Source organism: Diabrotica virgifera, chromosome 1 (genome assembly GCF_917563875.1).
Source record: "Diabrotica virgifera virgifera chromosome 1, PGI_DIABVI_V3a".
Lineage (NCBI taxonomy): Eukaryota > Metazoa > Arthropoda > Insecta > Coleoptera > Chrysomelidae > Diabrotica > Diabrotica virgifera.
Window position 1 is genome coordinate 232938131 of NC_065443.1, and position 26854 is coordinate 232964984.

General features: G+C 34.8%; 1 protein-coding gene across 1 annotated transcript in view; it reads right to left on the bottom strand.

The window, feature by feature from the left end:
* LOC114335144 (uncharacterized) overlaps positions 1-21473 on the bottom strand; it is a 47870-nt gene extending 26397 nt beyond the window's left edge. Inside the window, exon 1 of the mRNA XM_050662863.1 lies at positions 20457-21473. Within this exon, the coding sequence (XP_050518820.1) occupies positions 20457-21473 (1017 nt within the window). The remainder of the gene's footprint in view (positions 1-20456) is intronic.
* Between the last annotated feature and the right edge of the window lie 5381 nt (positions 21474-26854).

The following is a 26854-nucleotide window of genomic DNA, read 5'->3' on the forward strand; positions in this document are numbered from 1 at the left end:
AGGATTGGAAGACGGAGACTGGGAAGATCGAAAAAAATGGAAGTCCTGGCTGAAGGAAGGAAAACGGCATTAGCTGTGGACAACCCTTTATATATCGCTCATCCGGAAGAACAGTGTCCCAACTCAAAAATCCACGTTTTTCAGGGGAGACAAAAATATATTTTTTAGATCTTAATTTAACTATAAATTTTAAACGGTAACTGCTAAAATTTACACATTAAAAACGAAGAATGTAGATAAGTAAAGGTTTCTAATTATGTAAGAGGCAAAGCCAAGCTATGACTTCTGATTTAACAAAGAAAAAAGATCAGAATTTTGTTACTTTTCATTTAAAATACTGGCCACTCTTTTAAAATTAACGAAAAATACCTAGGACACTTCTCAAAATACAACGGTTTTTGTAGTAACGATAAGTTCACGTCGAATGTCTGAGCATAACTGAAAAGTGTCGTTGTTCCAGAATTAAAGTATTAATTTTACCATCAAATGAATAATGACGCTACCTCCATCCTTCGAAGTTGGAAGTAAATATCTATGTGACATTTTTCCTGATAAAAGTATAGAATATTTGGAGTCAATTTAACAATATATCTCGATTTATGCATTTTTTAGTTACGTTACTTTTCTTCCGGATGAGCGATATATATATATATATATATATATATATATATATATATATATATATATATATATATATATATATATATATATATATATTTAAAATTATAGTTTCAATCGTAATGAAAAATTTTTGTTGTCCTTTCGTTCTTTAATTAAAAACTAAATCTTTTTTTACAACAAACTGAAAAACGAATGAAAACGGATGAAATGAATTAAAACGGAATGTGACTGTATAGTAGAGTCCATTTTGTTTTCTATATTCGTCGTCTGCTGGCTTATAAATTATAAAAGTCGCAGATTAAGGATGTACCAGAAAGAACTTCAAACAAGAAAAGTTTCAGATTTAAATAACCATTTACCATTTTAATTTTTATTATAATGGTCAATTTTGCATTTGAGAATTTTCAGTTTGTTTAACAGATGTCGCTGAATTGTGTCCCAATGGGGATCTCAATGATCTTTAAAATGTCCCCTAAATAGATGGGCTAGCTGGTTTTCGCTTCAGAGGTGTGCACTCTGCTCTGCTGAGGAAGCCTATAAGGCAGAAACAGCTGTCCAGGGATTGTGCATCCTCCTGAATCGAAAACAAGCAAAAACCATCTTTTACTTTTCTATCTTTACTCAGATTTGAGTACTAGGAAGTTTATTTCTGCCCTTTTCATAGACGAATGAAAACGGAATATGACTGCATATAGTAGAATCTTTTGGTTTTCTATATTCGTCGTCTATTGTCTTATAAATTGTAAAAGTCACAGATTAAGGATATACCAGAAAGAACTGCCAACAAGGAAAGCTACAGATTTAAATATCTATTTACCATTTTAATTTTTATTATAATGATGAATTCTGCATCTGAGACTTTTGAGTTTGTTTAAGAGATGTCGCTGAATTGCGTCCCAATGGGGATTTCAATGATCCTTAAAATTTCCCTTAAATAGATGGGCTAGCTTAAATAGGTCTTCGCTTCAGAGGTGTGCATGCTGCTCTGCTGAGGAAGCTTATAAGGCAGAAACAGCTGTCCAGGGATTGTGCATCCTTCCGAATCGAAAACAAGCAAATACCATCTTTTACTTTTCTCCCTTTACTCAGATTTGAGTACTAGGAAGTTTATTTCTTCCATTTTCCTAGACGAATGAAAACGGAATATGACTGCATATAGTAGAGTCCTTTGTGTTTTCTATATCCGTCGTCTATTGTCTTATAAATTGTAAAACTCACAGATTACGGATATACTAGAAAGAACTGCCAACAAGGAAAGTTTCAGATTTAAATATCTATTTACCATTTTAATTTTTATTATAATGTTGAATTCTGCATCTGAGACTTTTGAGTTTGTTTAAGAGATCTCGCTGAATTGCGTCCCAATGGGGATTTCAATGATCCTTAAAATTTCCCTTAAATAGATGGGCTAGCTTAAATAAGTCTTCGCTTCAGAGGTGTGCATGCTGCTCTGCTGAGGAAGATTATAAGGCAGAAACAGCTGTCCAGGGATTGTGCATTCTTCTGAATCGAAACCAAGCAAAAACCATCTTTTACTTTTCTCTCTTTACTCAGATTTTAGTACTAGGAAGTTTATTTCTGCCCTTTTCCTAGACGAATGAAAACGGAATATGACTGCATATAGTAGAGTCCTTTGTGTTTTCTATATCCGTCGTCTGCTGTCTTATAAATTGTAAAAGTCGCAGATTAAGGATGCACCAGAAAGAACTTCTAACAAGAAAAGTTTCAGATTTCAATAACTATTTACCATTTTAATTTTTATTATAATGGTGACTTCTGCATCTGGGACTTTTCTAGTTTGTTTAAGAGATCTGGCGTCCCAATGGAAAATTCAATGATCTTTAAAATTTCCCTTAAATAGATGGGCCAGCTGGTTTTCGCTTCAGAGGTGTGCACGCTGCTCTGCTAAGGAAGCTTATAAGGCAGAAACAGCTGTCCAGGGATTGTGCATCCTTCTGAATCGAAAACAAGCAAAAACCATCTTTTACTTTTCTCTCTTTACTCAGATTTGAGTACTAGGAAGTTTATTTCTGCCCTTTTCCTATACGAATGAAAACGGAATATGACGGCATATAGTAGAGTCTTTTTGTTTTCTATATTCGTCGTCTACTGTCTTATAAATTGTAAAAGTCGCAGATTATGGATATACCAGAAAGAACTGCCAACAAGGAAAGTTTCAGATTTAAATATCTATTTACCATTTTAATTTTTATTATAATGATGAATTCTGCATCTGAGACCTTTGAGTTTGTTTAAGAGATGTCGCTGAATTGCGTCCCAATGGGGATTTCAATGATCCTTAAAATTTCCCTTAAATAGATGGGCTAGCTTAAATAGGTCTGCAGAGGTGTGCATGCTGCTCTGCTGAGGAAGCTTATAACGCAGAGACAGCTGTCCAGGGATTGTGCATCCTTCTGAATCGAAAACAAGCAAAAACCATCTTTTACTTTTCTATCTTTACTCAGATTTGAGTACTAGCAAGTTTATTTCTGCCCTTTTCCTAGACGAATGAAAACGGAATATGACTGCATATAGTAGAGTCCGTTGTGTTTTCTATATCCGTCGTCTATTGTCTTATAAATTGCAAAAGTCACAGATTAAGGATATACCAGAAAGAACTGCCAACAAGGAAAGTTTCAGATTTAAATATCTATTTACCATTTTAATTTTTATTATAATGTTGAATTCTGCATCTGAGACTTTTGAGTTTGTTTAAGAGATGTCGCTGAATTGCGTCCCAATGGGGATTTCAATGATCCTTAAAATTTCCCTTAAATAGATGGGCTAGCTTAAATAGGTCTTCGCTTCAGAGGTGTGCATGCTGCTCTGCTGAGGAGGCTTATAAGGCAGAAACAGCTGTCCAGGGATTGTGCATCCTTCTGAATCGAAAACAAGCAAAAACCATCTTTTACTTTTCTCTCTTTACTCAGATTTGAGTACTAGGAAGTTTATTTCTGCCCTTTTCCTAGACGAATGAAAACGGAATATGACTGCATATAGTAGAGTCCTTTGTGTTTTCTATATCCGTCGTCTGCTGTCTTATAAATTGTAAAAGTCGCAGATTAAGGATGCACCAGAAAGAACTTCTAACAAGAAAAGTTTCAGATTTCAATAACTATTTACCATTTTAATTTTTATTATAATGGTGACTTCTGCATCTGGCACTTTTCAGTTTGTTTAAGAGATCTGGCGTCCCAATGGGGATTTCAATGACCTTTAAAATTTCCCTTAAATAGATGGGCCAGCTGGTTTTCGCTTCAGAGGTGTGCACGCTGCTCTGCTGAGGAAGCTTATAAGGCAGAAACAGCTGTCCAGGGATTGTGCATCCTTCTGAATCGAAAACAAGCAAAAACCATCTTTTACTTTTCTCTCTTTACTCACATTTGAGTACTAGGAAGTTTATTTTTGCCCTTAGCCTAGACGAATGAAAACGGAATATGACTGCATATAGTAGAGTCCTTTGTGTTTTCTATATCCGTCGTCTGCTGTCTTATAAATTGTAAAAGTCACAGATTAAGGATATACCAGAAAGAACTGCCAACAAGGAAAGTTTCAGATTTAAATATCTATTCACCATTTTAATTTTTATTATAATGGTGACTTCTGCATCTGGGACTTTTCAGTTTGTTTAAGAGATGTCGCTGAATTGCGTCCCAATGGGGATTTCAATGATCTTTAAAATTTCCCTTAAATAGATGGGCCAGCTGGTTTTCGCTTCAGAGGTGTGCACGCTGCTTTGCTGAGGAAGCCTATAAGACAGAAACAGCTGTCCAGGAATTGTGCATCCTTCTGAATCGAAAACAAGCAAAAACCATGTTTTACTTTTCTATCTTTACTCAGATTTGAGTACTAGGAAGTTTATTTCTGCCCATTTCATAGACGAATGAAAACGGAATATGACGGCATATAGTAGAGTCTTTTTGTTTTCTATATTCGTCGTCTACTGTCTTATAAATTGTAAAAGTCACAGATTATGGATATACCAGAAAGAACTGCCAACAAGGAAAGTTTCAGATTGAAATATCTATTTACCATTTTAATTTTTATTATAATGATGAATTCTGCATCTGAGACTTTTGAGTTTGTTTAAGAGATGTCGCTGAATTGCGTCCCAATGGGGATTTCAATGATCCTTAAAATTTCCCTTAAATAGATGGGCTAGCTTAAATAGGTCTTCGCTTCAGAGGTGTGCATGCTGCTCTGCTGAGGAAGCTTATAAGGCAGAAACAGCTGTCCAGGGATTGTGCATCCTTCTGAATCGAAAACAAGCAAAAACCATCTTTTACTTTTCTCTCTTTACTCAGATTTGAGTACTAGGAAGTTTATTTCTGCCCTTTTCCTAGACGAATGAAAACGGAATATGACTGCATATAGTAGAGTCCTTTGTGTTTTCTATATCCGTCGTCTGCTGTCTTATAAATTGTAAAAGTCGCAGATTAAGGATGCACCAGAAAGAACTTCCAACAAGAAAAGTTTCAGATTTCAATAACTATTTACCATTTTAATTTTTATTATAATGGTGACTTCTGCATCTGGGACTTTTCAGTTTGTTTAAGAGACCCCCAATGGGGTCCCAATGGGGATTTCAATGATCTTTAAAATTTTCCTTAAATAGATGGGCCAGCTGGTTTTTGCTTCAGAGGTGGCACGCTGCTTTGCTGAGGAAGCCTATAAGACAGAAACAGCTGTCCAGGGACTGTGCATCCCTCTGAATCTAAAACAATCAAAAACCATCTTTCACTTTTTTAATTTTTTTTTATTTATTTAAAAGTACTTTGCAATCTGTTGAGTGTCAACAATAAACAAAAGTAATGATATTGACTAAGGACAACAAGAACTTTAACTACTGGTAAAATCAAATTGAATTGAATTGGAAATCTTTACAGGTTAAGAAAATTAAACTAGTAGCGAGTGTTGCCTCCTCTGACATTTACTACTGCTTGACAACGATCTCTCAAGAATTATCGTTCTTATTTCATCTTGATCAATTTGTTCCCAAATTTTAAATAATCTCAAAAACAGTTGATCTAATGAATTTAGTCAATTAGGTAGTGGTTGTCGTAGTAGTATCCCTATTATGTTCCAAACATGTTATATTGGGTTGAGGTCGGGATTTCTCGCAGGCCAAACCGTGACAGGAATCCCAACCTCCTTACGATATCACTGCACAATTATAGCAATGTAGTCCAGGAACCGAAGCTTTTCACCTCGCAATTTCTACAGAATGGATAGATTTGCTTAACAATTTGAGAATAAGTAGTGGATAGTCCAAGGATCAAAATCTATATGATGCCGAAAGGCGCTTTTACCATGGGGGTGGTTGCCACCCCATTTCGGGGGTGGAAATTTTTTATTATATTTTGACCGCAAAAGTTGATAAAAAGATTCATTCTAAGCAAAAAAAAATTTATACATTTTTTTGATAAAATTAATAGTTTTCGATTTATTCGCTATCGAAAGTGTTACATAGTTTTATATCTAAAAAATCAATGATTTTCGATATACATAATCATTTACGATTCAGTCAATTTTTACTGTAGAAAAAATTTTTTCAAACCAAGTTCTTGGAAATTAGATAACCTACAATTTTATATTTAAACATTTTTTTCGTATCTCTGATGCTAATCTTTCTATTCTGAAGAAAACGGCATTTTTACCAAACTAAAAAAGTTCGTTATTTTTTTATCTCCAGTTTTTTTAAACTGATCATTCTAAATGAGTCAAACTTCTAGAATCTATTAATAAGACGTAAATATAGAAGAATGAATAATGTCAATGACTAAAATCACCACTAACTTACATTATTATATTTCCAATTGGATTTCTCCTTTTTTTTTTCAACAAAATATTTTGATTTTTTAACTGTAATTATTTTATTTTTTACCTAAAAAAGTTTGGTAAAAAAGAATTTTGTAGGTTTTTATAAGATCTATAAGGCTATTTATATTAAATCTTTTTAAAAACCTCAATCGCAAAAAAAGTGACTTTGAAAGGATTGGTAAATGTGGTGTTTGCATGTTATTAAAAGTTTTAGCTGTCAATAGCTCACTCAATTTTTGCCGTAGAAAAATTTTTGCAAATCAAGTTCTTGAGAATTAAATAAGCTACAATTTCATAATTAAACATTTTTTGGTATCTCTTATGCTAATCTTTCTATTCTGAAGAAAAAAGCATTTTTTACCAAAATACAAAAATTCGTTATTCGCTTTTAACTCCATTTTTTTTAACTAGTCATTCTAAGCCGGTCAAATTTCTAGAACCTATTAATAGTACATAAATAAAGAGACGAAATCAGTTCAAAGACTAATTTTAATTAGGGTGGTGATTAGGGGGTTGTTTCCGATAACATTTTGGCTGAAAAAATAGGGACTGATATTTTTTTCAATATAAGCCACTTAATTTTTGAGATAGAGACTTTTTTTAATTCTGGAGATAGATATTTTTAAATACTTTAAATTAGTTTCAACAAATTATTATCAATAATCAATTATCAATAATTAGTCTTTTGACTTTGAATCTACAACATGTAGCATTTGACGAAGAAGGGCTAACATATAATAAAGTATAGATCGATTACCATTAGTCTTAAAAAACATTAAAGAAAACGGTTTTGTTTATTTTTTCAAAAGGTACATTTTTGTTAAGTAAAGTTGTTTTGATAAAACGAAAAATTTGGAGTTATTAGCAGAAAACTTATTAATTAAAAACATTGATTTTTTCGATATAAAACTAACACTTTCGATAGCGAATAAATCGAAAACTATTAATTGCATTAAAAAAATGTATAGAACGTTTTTTGCTTAGAATGAACGTTTTTACCAACTTTTGCGGTCAAAATATAAAAAAAACCCGAGATATAGTGGCAACTACCCCCATGGTAAAGCGCTTTTTGGCATCATATAGATTTTGATCCCTGGACTATCCACTACTTATTCTCTTTTCAAGCAAATCGATCCATTCTGTAAAAATTGCGAGGTTTTGTCCTATTTTAAGCTTCATTATTTGGACTAATGTGTAGCCTAGCATTATGTTGAATAAATCTAAAATTGGCATGCTCTTCTAAAATGTCTGTAATGTACCTGCGTGTTTTAAGCCGCCCGTGATCTATTATAACTTTGTACGAGCCTCCAAATTAATCCCACCTTACACCATTACCGAGCCGCCACCATACAGTACAGTTAGTCTAGTGTTCCACTGTGCGTAGCGTTCCGCAGCCCCTATGCACACTCTGTTCCGCCTGCCATCAGAAACAAAAAACAGTACCTGAATTCATCGATGAACAATGTTCTTTTCCAATCGTCATTATTCTAAACAACATGTTTTCTTCCAGTGCACAGGTAGTTTGCGGCAAGTATTCTCCTTATCGTATTTTACCTGATTCTAAAGTAACGATATAACAAATCATTTTGTAGAGAAGTACTGCTAACAAACCTTTGTATCAGTGTCTTCTTCTTTAAGTGCCGTCTCTCAATCGCAGGTTGGATATCATCACTATCTTTACCCTATCTACCGCTGCTCTGAAGAGTTCTATAGAACTGTATTTAAACCAGTCCTTTAAATTCTTCAACCAGGACACTCTCCTTCTTCCTTTACTCCTTCCTCCTATCATTCCCTGTATGATCAGTCTTAGCAGTTCATATCGCCGTCCCTTCATTACGTGTCTCAGATATTTTAACTTTCTTATTTTTATTCTTCCTCTTTATAAGCAATTCTGCTTGTTCATTGGCGGATTGATACCTCTATGGAAGGTTGTCACTCCATCTTTTGCGCGGTCGGCCGATACTTCTTCTACCGATTGGTGATTTATCTCGTGCTATTTTGACCACAAGTGTCTCCCCCATTCTAGCTATGTGGCTATTCCATTCTTTTTTTTTATTTAGTGTTCATTCGTTTATACACTGTACGTTACATTGTCTTCTAATATCTTCGCTCCTCTTTCGATCTCTCAGTGTATTTCCTGTAATTCTTCTTAGTACTCTCATCTCTGACGTTTCCAGTAGTCTTTGTGTTGTGGCTGTATCGGGTCTTGTTTCTGATGCATATGTTATTATTGGTCTTACACTGGCTTGATAAATTCTTGACTTCATCTCAGTGTTAATATGTCGGTTTCGCCATATAGTGTTATTAAGGCATCCTGCCAATCTATTTGCTTTTTGTACTTGATTTCTCACTTCTTTGTCTAGGTCTACGTAACTTGACAATGTAATTCCAAGGTATTTTACTTCCATTACTTGTTCAATACTGATACCGTCAATTTATATTTTGCATCTGATTGGTTCTTTACTGATTACTATTGTTTTGGTTTTCTGAGATGAAATTGTCATATTGAATTCTTTTGATTTTATGTTAAATCTGTGGACTGATCTTTGCAGACTATCTTCATCTTGGGCTATCAATATTGCGTCGTCTCCGTAGCGTCTTATTTTTATTGTGTTTATAACTTCGTATTCTTTGTCCATTTCTCGCAATACTTCCGTGTTAGTTTTTTTCTCTGTCCATGCTATTCTAAGCATCATCCTGTAACACCACATTTCAAAGGACTGTAGCTTATTTATGTGTTCTTGCTTCAATGTTCAGCTTTCAAGTCCATATTGCAGTATCGAAAACACGTAAGCATCTCAAAGCACTTACTCTCTGTTCTAATCTAAGGTCTCTGTTGCAGAGAATTGTTTTCATTTTTACAAACGTATTTCTTGCTATTTCTATCCTAGTCCTTACTTCTGTTGTTTGATCATTATTGACTGAAATCCAGGTTCTTAGGTATTTGTATTTCTCAACCCTTTCTATCGGTACATTTCCCAAATGTATATTTGTTTGTATATTTGTTTTCTTTGTTATTATCATGTATTTGGGCTTTTTTGTATTCATTTTTAGTCCATATTTTTCACAGAAACTGTTTGTTTTGTTTAGCAGTAATTGAAGTTGTTCCGCAGAGCTTGCCATAATCACGGTGTCATCTGCATATCTTATGTTGTTAATAGATCTTCAGTTAATTATTATTCCTTTACTTTGAGATAGTAGTGCTTCTTCAAAAATGTCTTCACTATAATATACATTAAATAGTAATGGAGACATAACACTTACCTGCCTAACTCCTCTCCTGATTTCAGTTTCTGGACTGGGTTCGTTATCTATTACAATTTGTGCTCTTTGATTCCAGTAAAGGTTTGTTATTATTCGTAAGTCCCCTTTGTCTCAGTGTAAGAAGTGTCAAAAATCGGTCTTGATTAGGAGTTGTAACCTTCTACGGCTCTAACCTTTTACTACTAAAATTTTTTATTTCATTAGTAGTTCCAAAATGACACAAAATCTAGGCATCGGATAAAAAAGTTTATTTGAAGAAAGTGTATTTTTTTTGTTCTTCTTAATGGCGGTACAGGCTCGTTTTTTAATATTGTATTTAATTATAGAGTAATTTCCTTATATTAATATATTTTTCAAATTGGGCTCTGTACCGCCATTCTTTATTATATTACGAATACGTGTGCCAAATATCTCGAAAAAATATTCAAAATTATAGCCGCAATCTTGAAACGCGGTTTCGCTACCTGTTGATCGCTACTGTTTCCTCTTAAGCATTTCTGACACTGGATTATTAAATTCTGGGATAGTTTTGTACTAAAAGGTACTTTTGCTTTAACTAAGAAGAATACGCAGTGTGCTAGAAAAATCGATTTGAAAAATTTTTCGTTTTTTGGTTTTTTGTTTAAAAGAATTTAGAAAAATTCTATTTAGGAAAACGAAAACTGCTACGTTTATTTCTCTTCCAGAGATGAATCGATTTTATCAATTGTGAATTTCTAGTACTGGTCATAGGCATCCGTCTTGGGTAGATCAACGGATATTTTATCTCATAACTTATTGGTCTTTAAATTTTTAGACATTTTTGAGAGTAGAGTATTAAATTATGAGGTATTCTAGTACTAAAAGTTACTCTTGCTTTAAGTCGGCCAATACACCGTTTTTTTTTTAATTTTTTTTAAATTTTTTTCAAATTCAAATAAAAGGTGTACAATATAAGAATGGGTGGAAATTGCATTTTAGTGCATAACATGCATCCAAAAGTGCATAAACCTGTCAAAATCAGTGTATTAAGGGTAAAATTTTGTTATTTGGGAGGTTTTTGGAGTTACGAATACGCAAGCAGAACCGACCTCCGAATCACCTAGTGCCCAGAGTTGCTGCTAAGGCACGTCATCTTGAGTTTCGTGGGATATCGGCAATAAATTAAAGAAAACAGATTATTCGAGGGTTTTTGGGATGGCCGAACACGAATATGACATTACAACCGACCCTCGGAGCACCTGGTGCCCAGGGTGACTGATCCCAGAGAGTTTTTGGAGGTCGATTCTGATGACGTATTCATGTTCAGCAACCACAAAATTGCTCGAGTAATCTACTTGCATCACTTTAGTGTCTGAAAACCTCGAAATTTAAGAATATGGCGTGTATATTAGTCACCCCGAGCACTAGGTAAAGATCTGTTCTAATGTGACATTCTTGTTCAGAAACCCCAAAAACCACCTGAGTAATCTGTCTGTATCAATTTACTGCCGAAATTAATATATAAATATGGTACAGAAAATGCTTAACAAATAAAAGGTACCATAAAATATCATTTTATTATAATACTAAAATACAGGGTGTCCCATTTAAGAAAACTCCGAAAATACTCATTCCGAGTTTCAACCAACCCCGTATACTAAAATTAAACATTTTAGTAGATAATAACTGACAATAGTAGACTATATTAAAAATCGTTTAAACATAAATTAATAGAAGTTTGGATATCAAATCACTAACAATATGTATAGGGTGTGAATGTTCCTACAAAATTAACAAAAGAACGTAATTATATTTTAAACTACCTGGTATAATATTTCAAAACACCATATTTTATTAAAGAGAACATCGAGTAGAATCCAAAAATGTAAAAATATACAGGGTATTCCATTTAAAAAAACATAAATTTATGTCACCCTGTGAAAACGGCTAGCCCTGTATATTAGAAAATACTATTAAATCATAGTCCTATCTGTGGCCCATGTTTTACCTAAATAACTTTTTTCGTATATCTTACGACAAACGAGTAATTGGACTTTGTCACACTAATGTCCCACCCTGTATACAAAATAACCATAAAACCATCCTGCCTCTTTGTAAATAGACTTATATTAAGATTCTTGAAACATGTGCAAAATGGCATGACTCAGAAAATCGTTGACTTTTTCACGAATTTTCTTACAAATCTAGGACTCCTGCCGTCTTACAAGAACCGTTTAACCTTCCTGCCGAGTACCGAAAAGGTATTGATTGTATTTGAGTATTATAACTTTTTAAAGGCAGGACTAAGAAAATCACGGAATCAGGGTGAAAATTTTCCGCAGAATTTTCCAAGGGACAAGTATACTTAAACATTAGGAGACGTCATGCCAATATTTTTTTTGATCATTTTGAAATAAATCTGTTTAGTTTATTTAGTTGGCAGGACCTAGAAAATCATGAAAATTTCATTATTTTCCTTACATGTTTATATACACATATACTCCGTTACCCCGGTTGCAACCCTCCTGTCCAAAAAATTTTCTTCATATAATCGATAGTATCCTGTCTATCTACGGATATGGCAGGACTTATAAATTCATCGCAAAACCCTATTTTTATTTTTTGGGAGAATCTAATTTTTACAGGAAAATGTCACAGGCAATTTGTAGATGTTTCCATAGATTGTAAGTACTTGGTCTACCCTTCCAGTATTGCAAAAGGCAGGACTGAGAAAATTGTGGCTGAACTTCTGTATAATATCTCCCAGTCTATATCCATTGCCAACCGTTGCTGCGCCTATTTTTCTCCCATCCTCATCTACACCATCCTTCCATCTAAGTTTTGGCCTACTCCTATTTCTACTTCCCACAAGTTGTGACATAAGGATTTTTCTAGGAGGGGTTGTTATGTTGTGATCTTGCTAGATGTCCTGCCCGTCTTAGTCTTATAAGAGATACTACGTCTTTACCATCAAATATATGTTTATATCTATGGTATACCTCGTAGTTGTACCTCCTCCTCCAAATACCATTTTCACAGATGTCACCGAATATTGCTCTCAGGATTCTTCGTTCAAATATAAGCAGAAAGTTTTCATCTGCCTTGGAGATGGTCCATGTCTCCGATCTATATGTCAACACTGGTTGTATAAGGGTTTTGCATATGGTTATTTTTGTTTTTTGGCTTAAGTTTCTGCTTCTCATATGTCTACTCAGTTCAAAATAGCATTTGTTCGCTAGGATTATCCTTCGCTTGATTTCTTTCGTCATGGCGTTCTCCTTGGTGATCAGGGAACCTAAGTATGTGGATTTGTCCACCACTTCAAAGGTAGAGTTATCAACAGAGAATTGGTGACCGATGTTTCTGGCTCTATTGTTGAGTGTTGATGCCATCATCTTAGTTTTCTCCTCGTTTACTTTCAGGCCCATATTTTTTGAGGCATTTGAGAAGGAGGTATACAATTCTTGTGAGGGCAACTAGGTCCACGTCATCTGCATATGCCAAAATTTGGGATGGTTTATTAAAAATATTTCCTCTGTTGTCTATTCGGGCATCTCTGACCGCCTTTTCCAGAGCTATGTTGAAGAGGAAACACGCCAGCGCATCTCCCTGTCGCAGCTCAACATTCGTTTCAAACGCCTGTGATTGTTCGCCCTGTATTTCGACTTTGCAAACAACTTTACGCATTGCAGCCTTAACCAATCTTATCAGTATATCAGGGATGTGGAATTTATCCATGGCTTCATACAATTTGATGGTATGTGTCGATATTGAATTCATTGGTTTTTTCCAGTATTTACTTTATGGTAGGGGAGCAAAGTACGCTAAATGTGCAGTCACTCGAGCGCTTTGGAGACCTAGTGGGTTGTGAAGAGTAGGTCCTAAAACCAAAAAAGTTAAGTAACATTTTCCATTTTAGTGGGCGCTTGCCATTTTTTAATTTAATTTTCCATTTCCAACAATCGTCTTTTCCGATTATAACGCCATCTATGCATAACTCGAAAAAATGTTTCCAATAAAAGTTACTTATTTTTTCGTGAGGAATCCAAATCTGCAATAAAAAATAGGGTATCCTATTTAAGATTTTAAAGTAACCCCCCACCCCACCTCCGTAGGGGGTCGTGTTTGGTGCCATTCGATGTATTTTTTAAAAATATTAAATAAGCGTATTTTACAGTTTTTCGATCTGATGTTCATTTCGCGAAATATCGCGGGATTCGTATTTAAAATATTAAATTTACCCCACACCCATCTCCGTGAGAAGTCGTGTTTGGTATCATTCGATAGATTTTTAAAAAATATTGAGCGCATATTTTTTAGTTTTTCGATCTGTCATTCATTTCGCGAAATATTCGCTTTTTTCTTGTGAAACTTTGGGACTCACCCATTTCCTTACGCCCGGCTCAAATCGTCAGATTTTTGAAATATACACTCTTTTGCATGTACTTAATTTACCTTATCTTAATCTGACAATTTCGAGCTTTTATAAGGATAGATTTCTTTTTCGGGCCCCCCTTAACGAACTCCCCTGTGTTAAGAGCTAATATATGGTAGAGGTACATCTGTAGGATACCAGGTTTCTCTCCATATGATAATCTGACGCGCTCGAGTAACTGCAAAAATCCCCGCTTGGGCTCCCCTACCATTAGCACAATAATCTGGTCTGTTGTTGATCGACCAGGCCTAAAACCGCTTTGATATTCTCCAATAATCTCATCTGAATGTGCACTTAGGCGACCATAATATAAGATACTCGAAAATATTTTGTAAGCTGTATAAAGGAGGGTTATTTCCCCATAGTTTCTACATTCCAATTGATCACTCTTTTTGCGTAGCGGGCAAACGATTCCAACACACCACTCTTCCGGGATTTGTTTCTCATTCCAGGCTCTCAGTATTATTTTATCTGTTTGATTATTCAGAGTAGCACCTCCATATTTAATAAGTTCCGCGGATATACAATAACTTCCTGGAGATTTATTATTTTTTTAGGTGTTTTATTGCATCCCGTACTTCTTGAATTGATGGAGGCTCTAATAGTGTATTGTTGGTTGCTCCTGGGGGTGATTGATTTGGATCTTCTACTTCGATGGAAAGTAGTTCTTTATAGTGTTCCACCCACCTTTTCAATATTTCTTCTTTTGTATTGAGTATGTGCCCCTCCTTATCTTTACATAGTCTTAGCCTTGGTTTGAATTCCTTTCTTGCATTATTCAGAGTTTTATAGAATTTTCTTGTTTGATTTTCCTGTTTTAATGCTTCTTCCAGTATTCTATTTTCATAAATTTTCTTTCTTCTTCTATGAATGCACTTCCCTTCTCTTTTAAGGACTTTATATTTTGTTGTTTTTCTCGGATTTTTCTTTGCTGCATCTGTTTATATTATTATTATCCAGATTTAGCCATACGGCTCACACTCCCTCTAAGGGGAAAATTGACTCATCCCAGATACCTACAGTATCAAAAGGATTGAGCTCTGGTGGGACTCTTTCCGTATTATCGAGCCCTAGGTGACTTGGAATGCAGGTGTATCTCCCAGAAATTTTCGTACGCATCTGGCCGTCGCGAGTAGTACAGCTTTCTGCATGGTCTTATAAAGATGTTCATTCAGACCCAGCTTTTTTATGCTTTCGAGAAGGGTCTTCGGAATGACTCCAGTAGTAGACATAATAATCGGTATCGTCTGGGTACTTTGCATTCTCCATTGCCTTCGTATTTGAATTTCTAGATCTCTGTACTTGGCGATCTTTTCAGTAAATTTACTACGTAGATTATTGTTGTTAGGTATCGCCACATCAATTAGTGTTGTTTGTCTTGTTAATTTATTAACTAGTACGAGATCTGGTCTATTATGTGCCACGGTTTGGTCTGTGAGCACAGTGCGGTCCCAGTATAGCTTGTAGTTGTCATCCTCAAGCATACTCTCAGGGACGTATTGATAATACGGGAGATGGTCTGTTTGGCGAAGTCCCAGCTTGATAGCTATCTCTTGATGAAGGATTTTTCCCACTGCGTCATGCCGTTCCTTGTATTCAGTTGCAGCAAATGCCTGGCAGCCCCCTGTAAGATGTTGGATGGTTTCTTGGGCTTTACATCCATATCGGCATCTGTCGTTTTGAACCTGAGGGTCTTTGATGATATATTTCAGGTAATTTCTGGTTGGTATAACCTGATCCTGAATGGCCAGTAATGAACCCTCCGTCTCAGAGAACATCTTTCCTGATGTCAACCAGTAGTTCGACGCTATATTGTCGACATAATCTTGGCTGACCTCATTGGGATGTCGCCCGTGCAGAGGTTTACCCAACCAGGCGCGCACTTTTTCGTCCTTAGTAAGGTGGTTTATGCGCATTTCTGGTTCCCTCAGTTTGATCGGTGTTGTGTCATCTACTGCGCAGATAGCGCGATGTAGAGTAGATGTCTCAGCGTGCATCTGAAAATAAGTTCTTAAATTAGCAATTTGTTTATCTAATTGCTCACATATATCCATAAGTCCTCTTCCTCCTAGATTCCGTGGTAATTTTGTTCTTTCTACTGCACTTTTAGGATGGTGTTTTTGTGCCTTTGTGAGGTGTGTTCGTACTTTTCGCTGAAGAGCTTCTATATCTGTTTTTGTCCACTTAACAATACCAAATGCGGCGGGTGTAATTTCCTCACCAAAATAATCTTTTACCTGCGTTTAGAAGGGTATGTCATAATCCGATAGGTATTTTCCTCACCAAGACCGAAATGGTTATTTCAGTTATTTCAGGTAGATTTTACTAAATGGCATTCAATTGAATTATTTATCTACTATTAAATTACAGTAGGTAGTAATACCTACTTATAACAATTAATTAATTATAATATATTATTTTTAGTCACAATTGCAATTTTGACAAAAATGGCATGTTTAATAGAAAGTGATTGCGGTAAACCTTACGCGGTATTGGTATTTGAAAATTTTATTTTTTATAAAGTGAAAGTTTTAAAAAGTAAGTGTTCTGGAGGATAAAACAACTTGTAGTGCGAAATTGTTTACTGTTGTTCTGAAGCTATTTCCTTATGGCATTTTTATAATTAAGTATTTTCGATGGGAAAGAAGCCACAATTTTACCAAAAAAATAAATTTATTAACGTTGCGACGCCCAAGTCGGGTGTCGTTGTCAACATACAAAATAATACTAAATAAACCAAAATGTTTATTTAGTAATAAATAAATGGGCTTTTATTTATTACTTGGTCGTCGAAACGTTAATAAATTTATTTTTTTGGTAAAATTGTGGCTTATTTCCCATCGAAAATACTTAAATTTTTTTACTATTGGTGCAAATTTTACAATATCTAGAAGTAGCCTACAACATAATCATAAACCAGATTGCCAGAAGTTAGATCGAAAAATTATGTCTAACTATTGTAAACGTAAAGCCAAAGAGAATATTATTGAAAAACCAGCAAAAATTATATGCCAAGCGCTTGCAGCTAATTTGTCTGAAACAATTACTACGATTGTTGTCAGTTACATGAGAAAAAATATATAATTATCGACGAAAAATGATTCCTGATCGACTTACTTCCAATATTGATGAGGTTCAAGAATTTGTGAAGAGGTGTGCTCAAAAAATAACCAAGACCAAGAGGGAAAATTTTCTCTTTATAAACTGTGTCAAAAGTAGGATAATTGTATTTAGTTGTGAAACAAATATAAGACTTTTAGCCACATTAAATTTTATTATATGGATGGCACATTTTCTTACTGTACCACATATTATTTGCAATTATTCACTATTCATGGGCTAATTAATGGGCATTATATTTCTTTATTATACTGTTTACTGCCAAACAAAAAAAAACAGAAATTTACAATATTTTTTATTTGTTAAAATCAGAAATTTTTAAAGCTCTCAAAATTGAGTTTAATGCTAGTAAAATTTTTGAAGATTTTGAAAAGGCTATACATAATACAACCATTGAAATGTGTCCGAACACTGAAATACATGGTTGTAAATTTCACCTACACCAAGCTTGGTATAGAAATGTTTGTACTCCTGAATCAGAATATAAAAATTATTCTGTAGGAGGTAAGTGGCTTGTAGTAAAAATGCCTTTTACAAAATTAGGCTTTTATTCACATAAAACTTGACAGTAGAATTAATTTGAATGACAAAACAATTAATCAATAAAATAAACAATGACAAAAGAATACTAAATTATACTACATTCACCCGGCCCTATTTTTGAACAAAATCTTGCAAATATCGTGGTTTATTTTTAGTTCTAGCTGATTTACGGCTAGATTGAAAATCTGAATTTTCCAATCTTGGTTCATGATTATCATCAGGTACTTGATTGGGTTCTTGAATAGATAAATTTTCTATGTCCTCTGGTATTGATTCAGTAGTGGAATTCTCTAGTGTATTATTTGGACTTTCATTTTCATCTTCATCATTATCTTGATTCAATAATTTCAGGTCACCTCTAGGAGCTAAATGCTTCGTTGAAACTGTACTTTTCTTTCCGTTTGGATACTGTATTAAGGCGTAATCTGAATTGGCTTCTAAAAGATCAACCTCTTCAACTAAAGGATCAAACTTACTTTTTCGAACAAATTTTCTTAGTAATACTTTGTCTGAATCTTTAAGCCATGATGGAATAGAAGTTCCGCTAGTTGATCTTCGCTGATACGTAAACAAACGTTCATGAGGTGTACAATTGGTTGCTGTACACAGTAAACTTCTTATAGAGTGCAGAGCATCTGGTAGAACAGTCTCCCATTTAGTGATGTCTAAATTTTTGGTTTTCAATGCTAGATTCACTGCTTTCCATATAATTCCATTGTATCTCTCGACTTGACCATTTCCTCCAGGGTTATATGGTGTTGTTCTACTTGAAGATATTCCTTTAGAGTGTAGATAATTAATACATTCTTGTGAAGTAAAGCTAGTTCCCCTGTCAGAATGTATATATGCCGGCATTCCATATAAACAAAACATTTGATTCAAACATTCAATTACTGTCTGACTGGATGTATCTGAGCATGGAAAAGCCCATGGAAATCTTGAAAATTCATCAATGATTGTAAGCATATAAGAATTTCTAGAAGAACCGGGTATTGGACCTTTAAAGTCAATATTCAATCTTTCGAACGGAGCTGTTGATTTAATTAAATGTGTATCATCTTCTTTCTTATAAAATCTGGGTTTAATTTCTGCACAGATTGGACAAGAGGTAATTACGTGTTTAATTTCATCTAAAGAATAAGGTAAATTTCGAATTTTTACAAAATGGTGCATACCTACGAGTAATCCCAGGATGCGATAAATCTGAATGTAATTGATATAACTTGCTTGTATTATTTATATTATTGCATATTCTTGATAGTGCATCAGCTGCATCATTAGCCTTTCCTGGACGATAGATAATATCATATTTAAAACAAGAAAGCTCCAAACGCCAACGCAAATTTTTTTCATTTTTGATTTTACTTGTATGGTTTGTATTAAACATGAACGAAACTGATTTCTGATCTGTGATTAGTTTGAATTGTCTTCCTAAAAGATAGTGTCTCCATTTTTTCAATGCTTCAACGCAAGCATATGCTTCTTTTTCAATTGCAGAATGTTTTCGTTCAGAATCTGTAAGGGTACGTGAGAAAAAAGCAACGGGTCTTCCAGATTGACTCAGAGTGGCAGCAATAGCAAATTCAGAAGCATCAGTTTCAACAATGAGAATTTCTTTTTCATCATTTGTCCATAGAAGTGCATTAGCTATATCAGTTCTCAACTCCTCAAAAGCAAATACCAAGTCAGGACCTAATGGAAATTTCTTGCAATCTATAAGACCTCTAATTTTTGCTGAAAAATTATTAACCCATTTTGAGTAATGTGAAAACATTCCAAGTGCCCTCTGAAGACTTTTAGAATCATTCGGAACTGGTAAATTTAGTAGAGTCTTCAATCTGTCTGGATCAGGTTTCATTGTAGAGTTTTCTATTGTATATCCCAAAATATTTATAATTTTTTGATTGTAGTGACATTTATTTTGATTTAAAGTTAACCCATATTTTTTAACAGCATTTAAAAAATTCTGTAAATTTAAATCATGTCTATCTTGATCCTCACCACCAACTGTTACATCATCTAAATAAGCGTAAACACCTTGTAGATTTTCTTTTTTTATGATAGAATCAATGGCTCTCTGAAAACATGATACTCCATTGGTAACTCCAAAAGGAATACCACGGAATTGGTAAAGGCCTCCACTTGCCTCGAAAGCTGTAAATTGTTTGTCAGATTCGTAAATTGGTGTTTGATGATATGCGTATTTTAAATCAATTGAGCTAAAAATTTTATATTTTGCTATCTTAGACACCAGTGAATCAATATTCGGCAACGGATAAGCATCAAGTAATGTGAATCTATTTATTGTTTGAGAGTAATCAACTACCATCCGACGTTTATGATTTTCGTTTTTAGTTACCAACACTTGGGCCCTCCAAGGTGATTTACTTTCTTCAATAATTTCTTCTTTAAGGAGACGTTTTATTTCTTGTTTAATAAATTCTTCATCTTCCTGTGAATGCCTGCGAGATTTAGTAGCAATAGGGTGACAATTTTCTGTTAAATTGGCAAACAACGAAGGTGGCTTAATTTTAGCTTCAGTAAGACAGCATATCTTAAGAGGTCTTCTTGGTCCTCCAAATTTAACTTCTAAGCTTTCATGTTGTTTCATAATATCTTGACCCAAAATCACATCTGTACAAAGATTGGATAAAACTAAAACTTTTGTTTGATCATATTTGTCTTTATCAACCTGAATGTTTATTAAATAATAGCCTTGAATATTAGCTGAGAATGACATAGATGCCATAGAAACTTGGACCCCTTGTATTGGAAAAATTTCAAGCTTATTTTCAATAGCGAATTCATGATCTAAAAAAGTATCTGAGCTTCCAGTGTCTATTAAAGCGTTGGCATCAATTTGGTTAACTGTTACTTTGGCTATACATTTTGAAAGCGATTGAGGCGTTTCCATTGAAGAAGCGATTACCATTGTAGATGCATAAGTTGATCTCGTTTGACTTTTCTTTGATTGCATGCACATTTTAAACCAATGTCCAATTTTATGACAGTTTTGGCAAATCGCAGCCCTTGCTGGACATACAGATCGAGGATGTCTTGGATGTCCACAAAAATAACAAGTCTGACCAGGTTTTGTTTGAACAGAAGCTAAAGTAGTTTGTTCTGAATTTGGATGACTACAAGATGCTATATTATTTAATGCTGCATGATATGTATCAGATTGTTTTTGAGAATCTTCTAAAGATCTAGATTTAGATAATGCTTCGTCCAAAGATAAAGAACTAAACTCTAGTAATCTTTGACGTATATTAGATTGAACGAGACCATTAATAAAAGCATCACGAATATAGTCATTTTTATTTTCTTCTGAAAAAACTGCTTTAAAATTACAATTTTTAGCCAAAAGCTTTAACTGTTGAGCATACTGATCTATAGATTCGTTTATTTGTTGTTTTCCTGTAGCTAGAATATGTCTTGCGTAAATCTCATTTGTAGGTTTAATATACAATTCTTCCAAAATTTTGATAGCAGAAATGTATGTTTTTGCTTCGCTTATGTAATCATATACTGAATGTGAGACAAAATTGATTAAAAGCATGTACTTGTCTTTATCTTCTAGCGATTTTTCTGTAGATTTATTGCTTTCCAAAAAATTCTTAAATGTTTCGTACCAGTGTTTAAATTCTTTGGCGGCAGTTTGGGAGTTTGGATCAGCCTCTAGTTTATCAGGTCTAAAGTACTTCTCCATTGTATATTTGGTATATTTATGTGAATAAAATTGTAGTAAAAATGCCTTTTACAAAATTAGGCTTTTATTCACATAAAACTTGACAGTAGAATTAATTTGAATGACAAAACAATTAATCAATAAAATAAACAATGACAAAAGAATACTAAATTATACTACATGGCTCAAACATACTTTTGGCCTTACATATAAAACCAGAAGACGTATCAGCTTGTTTTGTGTTTGATTTAATATCATGCAAACCAGAAAATGAAATTTAAGATAGATATGTTCATTACTTAGTTGAAACTTATATAGACGAAACTGCCATATTCTCTCCATATTTGTGGACAAATACAAATTCTTGTGTTATTCGTATTACGAATGCTTGCGAATCTTTTCATTCGCATTTTAATTTATCGTTTTGTAATACGCATCCATCCATATATTATATTTTCTTTGAAAAAATTAAAGAATTTCAGGTAGATACGTATCTTAAAATTTAAAGTTTGCATATTGCAAAACATATCAAAGATAAACAAGCTAAACTGAAATTGAAAAATGTAGAAAATTTATTAATAAGATATCAGTCTAATCAAATGACTAGAATGGATTTTGTAAATTGTCTGTCTTATTATAGTAAATATTAAATAATAATTTATACGTCTTGCATAAAATTATCTATATTATAAATTATTATTATAATGTAAGGAAATTAATGTCTTGTATTCGGATTTCGGATGCTTTCATAATATACATTCCTAAATTAAATCTATATTTTTATAAGAACCCTTAAATTTGGTGAGGAAAATACCTGTCGGATTATATGTTTTTACTGGTTGGTGAGGAATTTACCTCCGCCCACCAAATGAGTAGCTAAGCGCGGAACATGCGTAGGTGTTTAGTGCCTTAAACTTTCTACTGTTAAGGTGTGAGTGAAGCAGCTGTTTTACCCTTCGTATAAACTCAGTAGTTATCTCTGTTTTCATTTGTTTATGGTCAATTTTCCGCGCTTGCTTTACTCCAAGATATTTATACATATCGTTTTCACCCATGGCCTCGATGTTCTGGCCATTTTGCATATCGAATCCTCCGGGCTGTACTTTTCCTCTGACTATATTTAAAATACGGCACTTATCTAGTCCGAAGTGCATACAAATATCATTAGAAAAAGTTCCTACAGTTTTTAGCATCTCGTCGAGTTGGTTTCGAGTGGAAGCCATTAATTTCAAATCATCCATGTATAATAAATGATTAAGCTTCGCCACCACATTGTTGTTATTTTTGATGCTAAAACCTGCATCTGTGGAGTTCAATAGCTGAGATAGTGGGTTCATAGCTAGACAGAACCACAGAGGACTCAACGAGTCTCCTTGAAACAGGCCCCGGCTGATTACGATATTTTCAGTTTCGATGTTACTTTCACCAGGTATTTGAAGGTGAATTCTAGTTTTCCACTGTCATTATATGTTGTAAAAACGTCACTATATTATCATCGACTTTATATATTTTCAATATATCTATAAGCCATTCATGCGGCACTGAATCAAAAGCCTTCTTGTAATCAATAAAAGCAGTAAATAGATTCCTCTTTTTGGAATATGCTTGATTATAAATGACTGAGTCTATGATAAGTTGTTCTTTGCAGCCCATGGAACCCTTAGCGCATCCTTTCTGTTGAGGCTCTATGATATTGTTCAGAGCACAGTGTTGGTAGATACGCCGGCCTACACAGGATGTGACCAATTTATACAAAGTTGGAAGGCAAGTAATTGGGCGGTATTTTGCTGGATCTTGGGTGTTATTTTGATCCTTCGGTATTAAATAAGTGGTTCCCTGAGTTAGGAATGATGGCATATCCTGCGGATTAGAAAAAACATGATTAATTAGTGTTGATAAGCATTCATGAGCACTCCAAAACTTCTTGAGCCAAAAGTTTTGAACTCCGTCTGGTCCAGGAGATTTCCAGTTATGAAGCTCTTTGATGATATTTGAACTTCATCAGTGGTGAAGGGTTCGTAGAGAGTAGTAGTGTAGTGTTGGCAGTTCTGTGCCGTATCTTCTATCCATCCAGCATTGTTGTTAAGAGCAGCTGGTGTGGAAAGTTGATTTCCCCAAAACTCATGAATTTCTTCTTGGCTTGGATAAGACTTATCGAGATTTTCTACGGTGGAATTGAGTTTTCGATAGAACGCCTTCTCAGCAGTCTCAAAAAGGGCATTGTCGGATTTTCGGATTTTCGGTTGTTACTCACTTTGTACCTTCTTAGTCGTCCTGAATAAACTGAGAGTCTTTGTTTTAATGTATCCAGGCACTGTTGGGCTGTGTTGTTTTCTGGATTGTATCTTGAGTGTCTTGCAGTATTCCGTATTATTTCTTCAGCTTTCCTGATGACTCTTGTACTTCTTACACCTCGTATATATTCTGTGACTTGACCAATATCCCTATGCAGCAATTCAATCTTTCCGAGCAGTCTTTTTTCCCAGGGTGCAGTTCTGCTACCAGTCCTTCCATTATTAGTACCCCGTCGTGTTCTGATCTTAATGCCCATTACATTAGCAATTGCTGTTGCTGCACAGTAGATTAGCGTGTGCAGATACTCTAATGTGTGGGCTTCTACGACATAATTGGGTAGGACTTCAGTGTTCACAATTTGTAACAGCACACCTAGTCTCTTACAAGAGTTTATTCGTGGTAGCGGTGGTCTGCTAAGTGGGTTTGTTCCATTAAACTCTTGTACAGCACGTGCCATTTCGCTTACTAGGTTATCATGTAGCTCGTTGTTTTCCTGCTCTGTATTGTCAGGTTGAGTTTCTTGTATGGCAAGCTCAGGAATCTGCTCACGAACTTCATTGGGGACTTGATCTTCAATTACAACATCGTTATGAATCTCCCGTTCGACTTCGCTTCTGCTGATATTGCGGCTAGTCTCTGGGATAAGGTTGTTTCTTATAATTACCCGGTATTGGTCTGATACTCGTTGCTCCGATACTTGAATATCTGGGTACGTCCTGCAAAATTCGGCATACAGCTGTTGACGGTAGCCGATTGTTTCTTGGCCGAGGTTTGTCACCTTGTAGAAGCGCAAAATGTTTTCATTAATGGACACAGTCCATTTCATGCGCTGCCTCGGTCGTCTCGCTTGAGTGAGCGCCGGCTGATGATCCAGCGCAGCACCTTTGGCGGGTGGAGCTCTTGTTGTTGTTTGGCTCGCTTGTGGTTGTGGTTGTGGTTGGGCTGTAGCTGATTGTATGACAGGGGCCCGCCTCCTCAACACCCTGCCACCGACGTCCCGCATGCTGTCACGTCCAGCGCCGGCTCCAGACGTACCCTGGCGATCCCCAGGCAGCGATCCTAAACATAAATTATTATTCTCCATTCTCATGGGTGTGCATTTTATACCTACTGCCAGGTGTCAGTTTTTGTTCCACGGCAAGTATCTATGCTACTCTCTGGGTACTGGCGCTACGAATACCCAGAAAGCATCCCCCATTCGCAGGGGGCCGCGCCTGATAGAAGAACTGACAAAAAACTCCCACAGGTTATTATTATTATTATTATTATTACATAGAAATAAGGGCTGGGGTTATGGAGACCCATAAGCCCATTTACAAGAGAAATGAAATAGTACCTACATTACAAAAATTAGCTTCGAAAATAAACTATAGACTAATAGATTGTAACTAAACTAATAAACTAAATAATATTACTTAATATGCATCGTTCACTCTTCTTGTAGTGTCCTCACACTCAGCATCTAACCAGTCATTGGGTGATGGTGGTTTCTCTGGCCCTAGAATATTATTTGCTGCGTCTTTAATATTACTTTTACACATTTCCCATTGTTCGCTGTTTGTTAGATTCTCATTAATTATGCAGTTTGTGTCGATATAGTTTTGAAACCTTTCTACCGTTTGCGGATTTTTGAAGAGTTCAATATTAAGGCGCGTTGTTTTGGTACTTCTCTCCTTCTTCGCGTAATTCTACTATTTGGACCTAATTGGACGCTATTTTAAATAATTAAAAATCGTTTATTTTTGCTCTCCTGAGAAATTTGGCTTTTTGCAGTTACGTCATTCAGAATGACTTCTTCAGGACCGGCGATTTCAGATGTGGTTTTTTTTATTTGCCAGAAAGAGAACTCTGGCGCACATGCTGTATAATTTGTATCAGGTTGTACGTGTGCGCTGACAGCACACTTTGTGCATACCATGAACGCTTCGAAAGTAGAGTTAATACAGGCACGCGTTGTGCACAGACAGAAAATATAAAAATAAATAAAGAAAATGAGTGAAGGTCTTCGTGCCTAGGCTAATATTATGAAATAATTAAATGAACAAAAATGTCTGTCAATTGCGATCGGAAAAACCGTAACCATACCTATTCCCAGCTTCGATAGAGCCACAGGAGGTACTCGAAATGTTTTGAGTGTCATAAAAGATTAAACATTTTAAGGTTTATACAGAGTACGGATGAAACACGGAACAATAAGGACACATTTTTCGAGGAATAAAAAATAAAAGATTGCACAGAGAATTTCTGTTGTATTACCTACCTTAAACAAGATTATAAAAAAGAAGAAGAGTTCCTTTTGACTATTGACTTATATAAGATGTTATTACGTTTTGAATGACGGATAAGTTTGTAACAATACATTTGTATTTTAATTAAAATAAAACTATTAAAATTAGTCTTAACTTCTATAAAGAGTTAATCCAGAGAGCGAATAAAACATGGTGGCAGCTGATTTGTAAAAATACGGATGAGAAAACTCGGAAAATTTAGAGGTTGGTTAGTACAAAAATACAAAGTACGAAAACAGCACAGTTAAGCATCAATTGGGAAAAAAAATGCCTGATAACGCTCCAGTTCAAGAATCACCGTTGATAAACCTCACTTTATCACCTCCCGAATCATTTAATTTCCATCCAAGTGATTGGGCACAATGGAAAAACCGTTTTCAACGTTTTAGACGAGGGTGTTGCCTTGATAAAGCATCTGATGGAAAACAAATTGATGTGTTAATTTATAATATGGGGGTAAGAGCTGAAGAAATGATCTCATCATTTTCACCAGTTCCAACTACATATGATGAGACATTAAAACAATTTGAAGATTATCGTAGAAATATTATCTATGAAAGGGCTAAATTCCTAAATCATAAGCAAGGGAGTGATACTGCAGAGAAATTTATTACTGACTTACATAGTCTATCAAAAACATGTGATTGGGGGACTTTAAACAATGATATGGTTTTATTAGTGATGATTATCGGAATGAGAGATACAAGCATAAGTGACAAACTGCAACTTGATGATGTACTTACTCTCGAAAAAGCTGTAACCTGTCTGAGACAACATGAAGAGCTGATCCGTCAAAAACAAAACCTAAATGAACCAAAT